Consider the following 2,444-nt stretch of genomic DNA (forward strand, 5'->3'; position numbering starts at 1 on the left):
GGGGGGGGGGAATTTCTTCCTAAATTTTTAAAGCCTAGGCTTTTTTGCCCTGCATCGCCGTTATTCACACCTGCTAACATATGCCTATTTCTATAGTCATTGGCTCTAAATTCGGATTTTGAAATATTGCTGATGTAGCAATGTGTGGATGTGTAGTTTCTTTACTATACACGTGCTACATAGTTATCATTAAAGCAACAGTTGACCTGTTCTTTTGAAGGAGATTGATTGCTTCATTCCTGGAGCATCCTACGCGGCCCCTTACAGTTTTTTAACACTAGCACGACTACAAGAGCAAATTAATGGAGAGCAGTTTCCACGAACCCGAGGCTGGCTCTCGGGAAATAAATATTACGGACGAACTCATCTAGTAATAGCAAATATATCTGCTTTTCTGTGATGCTCTTTGCTAAGTTTCAGGCTTCAAAATTTAGAATCCATTGTGGGAACACGTGGCAGGAAAAAAGGAAACCTTGAAAAGGAAATTGAAATCTAAATCATTGTTAAATTGTGCAGCCGCTTCACATAGATATATAAGTAAAAGTTGCGAGGGTGGCATGAGTGAATTTTTTCCGTTTCTGTTCAATAATGTCATTGGGGCAATAAACAAGAGAGATGTGCCGTAAAATAGTCTTTGCGTATTCATGAAGTCAGATGATAAAAACATAAAAATGAGAAAGAAAGAAAATAGACATAAAATGAGATAGGAGGGGTTGAGATCACGGAGGAAAAACTAGTCAGTATGCGTCCCGGCGTTGGGAGCGGTTATATGGCGAAAGAGAGAGTAAACTGAGGAAATTTTCGTAAAGAGATAAATTGAACCACTCAATCAATCAATGAACCATCAACTCGGCCTGCTGTTGGTGATGCTGGTCTGTTGGTGGCTGGTTCACCTGATTATTACTGTCCCCTTTTTGCTCCGTGTCATCGCCCATCTCCACATCGTCGTCACCTTCGCCTTCGCCGCCCTCCTCATCATCCTCCTCATCCTCACTTCCACTGCTTTCAGCTTCTAGATCTTCGCTTCCAGCATCTGAATCATTATCGTTATCATCTCCATCGTCCTCTTTATTTGAGGCCCCGGGCTCGCCGGCGTCGCCCATCTCGTGGTCCTCACCAGGGGCACGTGCTGTTTGAATTTTCTCAGCCTCTTGAAGCTCCTTTAGCAGAGCTTCTTCGAGCTCAGCTTCCTCGGCTCCGTACTCCTTTCCGTCATCGTCTAAGACATCTGCTTCTGGTTGGTCTGGCGGGTATTCCGCAGGGGCCGAATCTTCTGAGTCCCTATCGTAAAATTAAAAAAAGAACGTATTAGCAGACATTTATTGCACCTGGTAAAGGGCAAGGAAAACAAGAAGGTCAAGACAAACCATTTAATGGCAAACCGCGTAACTCTTGGTTTCTCAGCCAGGACATTCCGTCGAATTTTCTCAATAATGGGTTTGGCGGGTGGCTCAGCGTTCAGCTCCTCGGAGTCATATTCATTGTTCACGTAGTATCCGACACGGACAAATTCCCGGCCGTCATAGCTGCAGGTAAGCAGGATCACCGTCACGCCCAATATTTCAGACGTGGGGATTCTCTTAAGGTCAGGTGGGTCTGCTTCAAAAATAAATTTATTGACGCCAACGGGTATTGGCCCGACTAGTAGGGAATCTAGTTCTTGGTCATGTTCAGATCTAACGGGACAGTCAATTCAGTATTATGCGATTGTTGGTTCCTCTTCAAACTGCGTAATATATATAGCTCAAGGTAGACTTACGAAGTTGCGGAGCCGACATAAGTAAGCTTCCATTCAAGATCTAGGGAGGGGCAATTCTGTCAGCAACAATTGTACATGTCTTATTTTTTCTTCTTTGATTTAGCTCGCTCCTTCCTTGCGCATAAGTTGGAAGTAATTCAGGATGATTAATTACCTTTTTGCAGCTGTTCGAGACATTCGAATGTAATTTCAAATTCATAAGGGGCGAGGAATGGTGCGGGGTTGTTGACAACCCGCACATCAAGGAGCGAAACTACGGACATTATGAAACACTCTCAAGACCGAAAAATAGGAAGATCGAGACCGAGTTTGTAGTTGTATGTTGTAGAGTGAAGTGGGAAGCGTAAAAGGCTGGGGCTATGGGGAGGGAGGTTCTTATACGCGAGCAAGTCAGTCGGGATCGGTGGTGATAGATTGGCTTGCTGCTGACGCGCTGTGCCTGGCAGCGCTCGGTCGCGTTTGGCGGCGTTTTAGAGTCATATATCACGTGGTATTCGGTTCCGTTTTGGGAAATTGGGCTCAAACCTTCACAATCATGGCATCCGACATAACCTCCGAAGTAGCCCAACACAGACTTGTCAAACTCCTTTTCTCGACGTGGTTTTTTGCTACGTCTGTTGACGACTCCGGTTCTATTGGCTTTCTACTGGATACGAGCTGGGCCTTTGGGATTTTGTGGTCCACG

General features: G+C 45.0%; 1 protein-coding gene across 1 annotated transcript; it reads right to left on the reverse strand.

Annotated features, from left to right (window-relative positions):
• Positions 1–833: 833 nt before the first annotated feature.
• HCAG_08774 (hypothetical protein) lies at positions 834–2,022 on the reverse strand (the record flags this gene model as incomplete). Its single annotated transcript, XM_001536402.1, has 4 exons — positions 834–1,281; positions 1,368–1,526; positions 1,760–1,799; positions 1,914–2,022. 4 exons carry the CDS (start codon positions 2,020–2,022, stop codon positions 834–836), a joined length of 756 nt encoding a protein of 251 aa, XP_001536452.1.
• Between the last annotated feature and the right edge of the window lie 422 nt (positions 2,023–2,444).

Source organism: Histoplasma capsulatum, genomic scaffold (genome assembly GCF_000149585.1).
Source record: "Histoplasma capsulatum NAm1 scaffold_12 genomic scaffold, whole genome shotgun sequence".
Lineage (NCBI taxonomy): Eukaryota > Fungi > Ascomycota > Eurotiomycetes > Onygenales > Ajellomycetaceae > Histoplasma > Histoplasma mississippiense.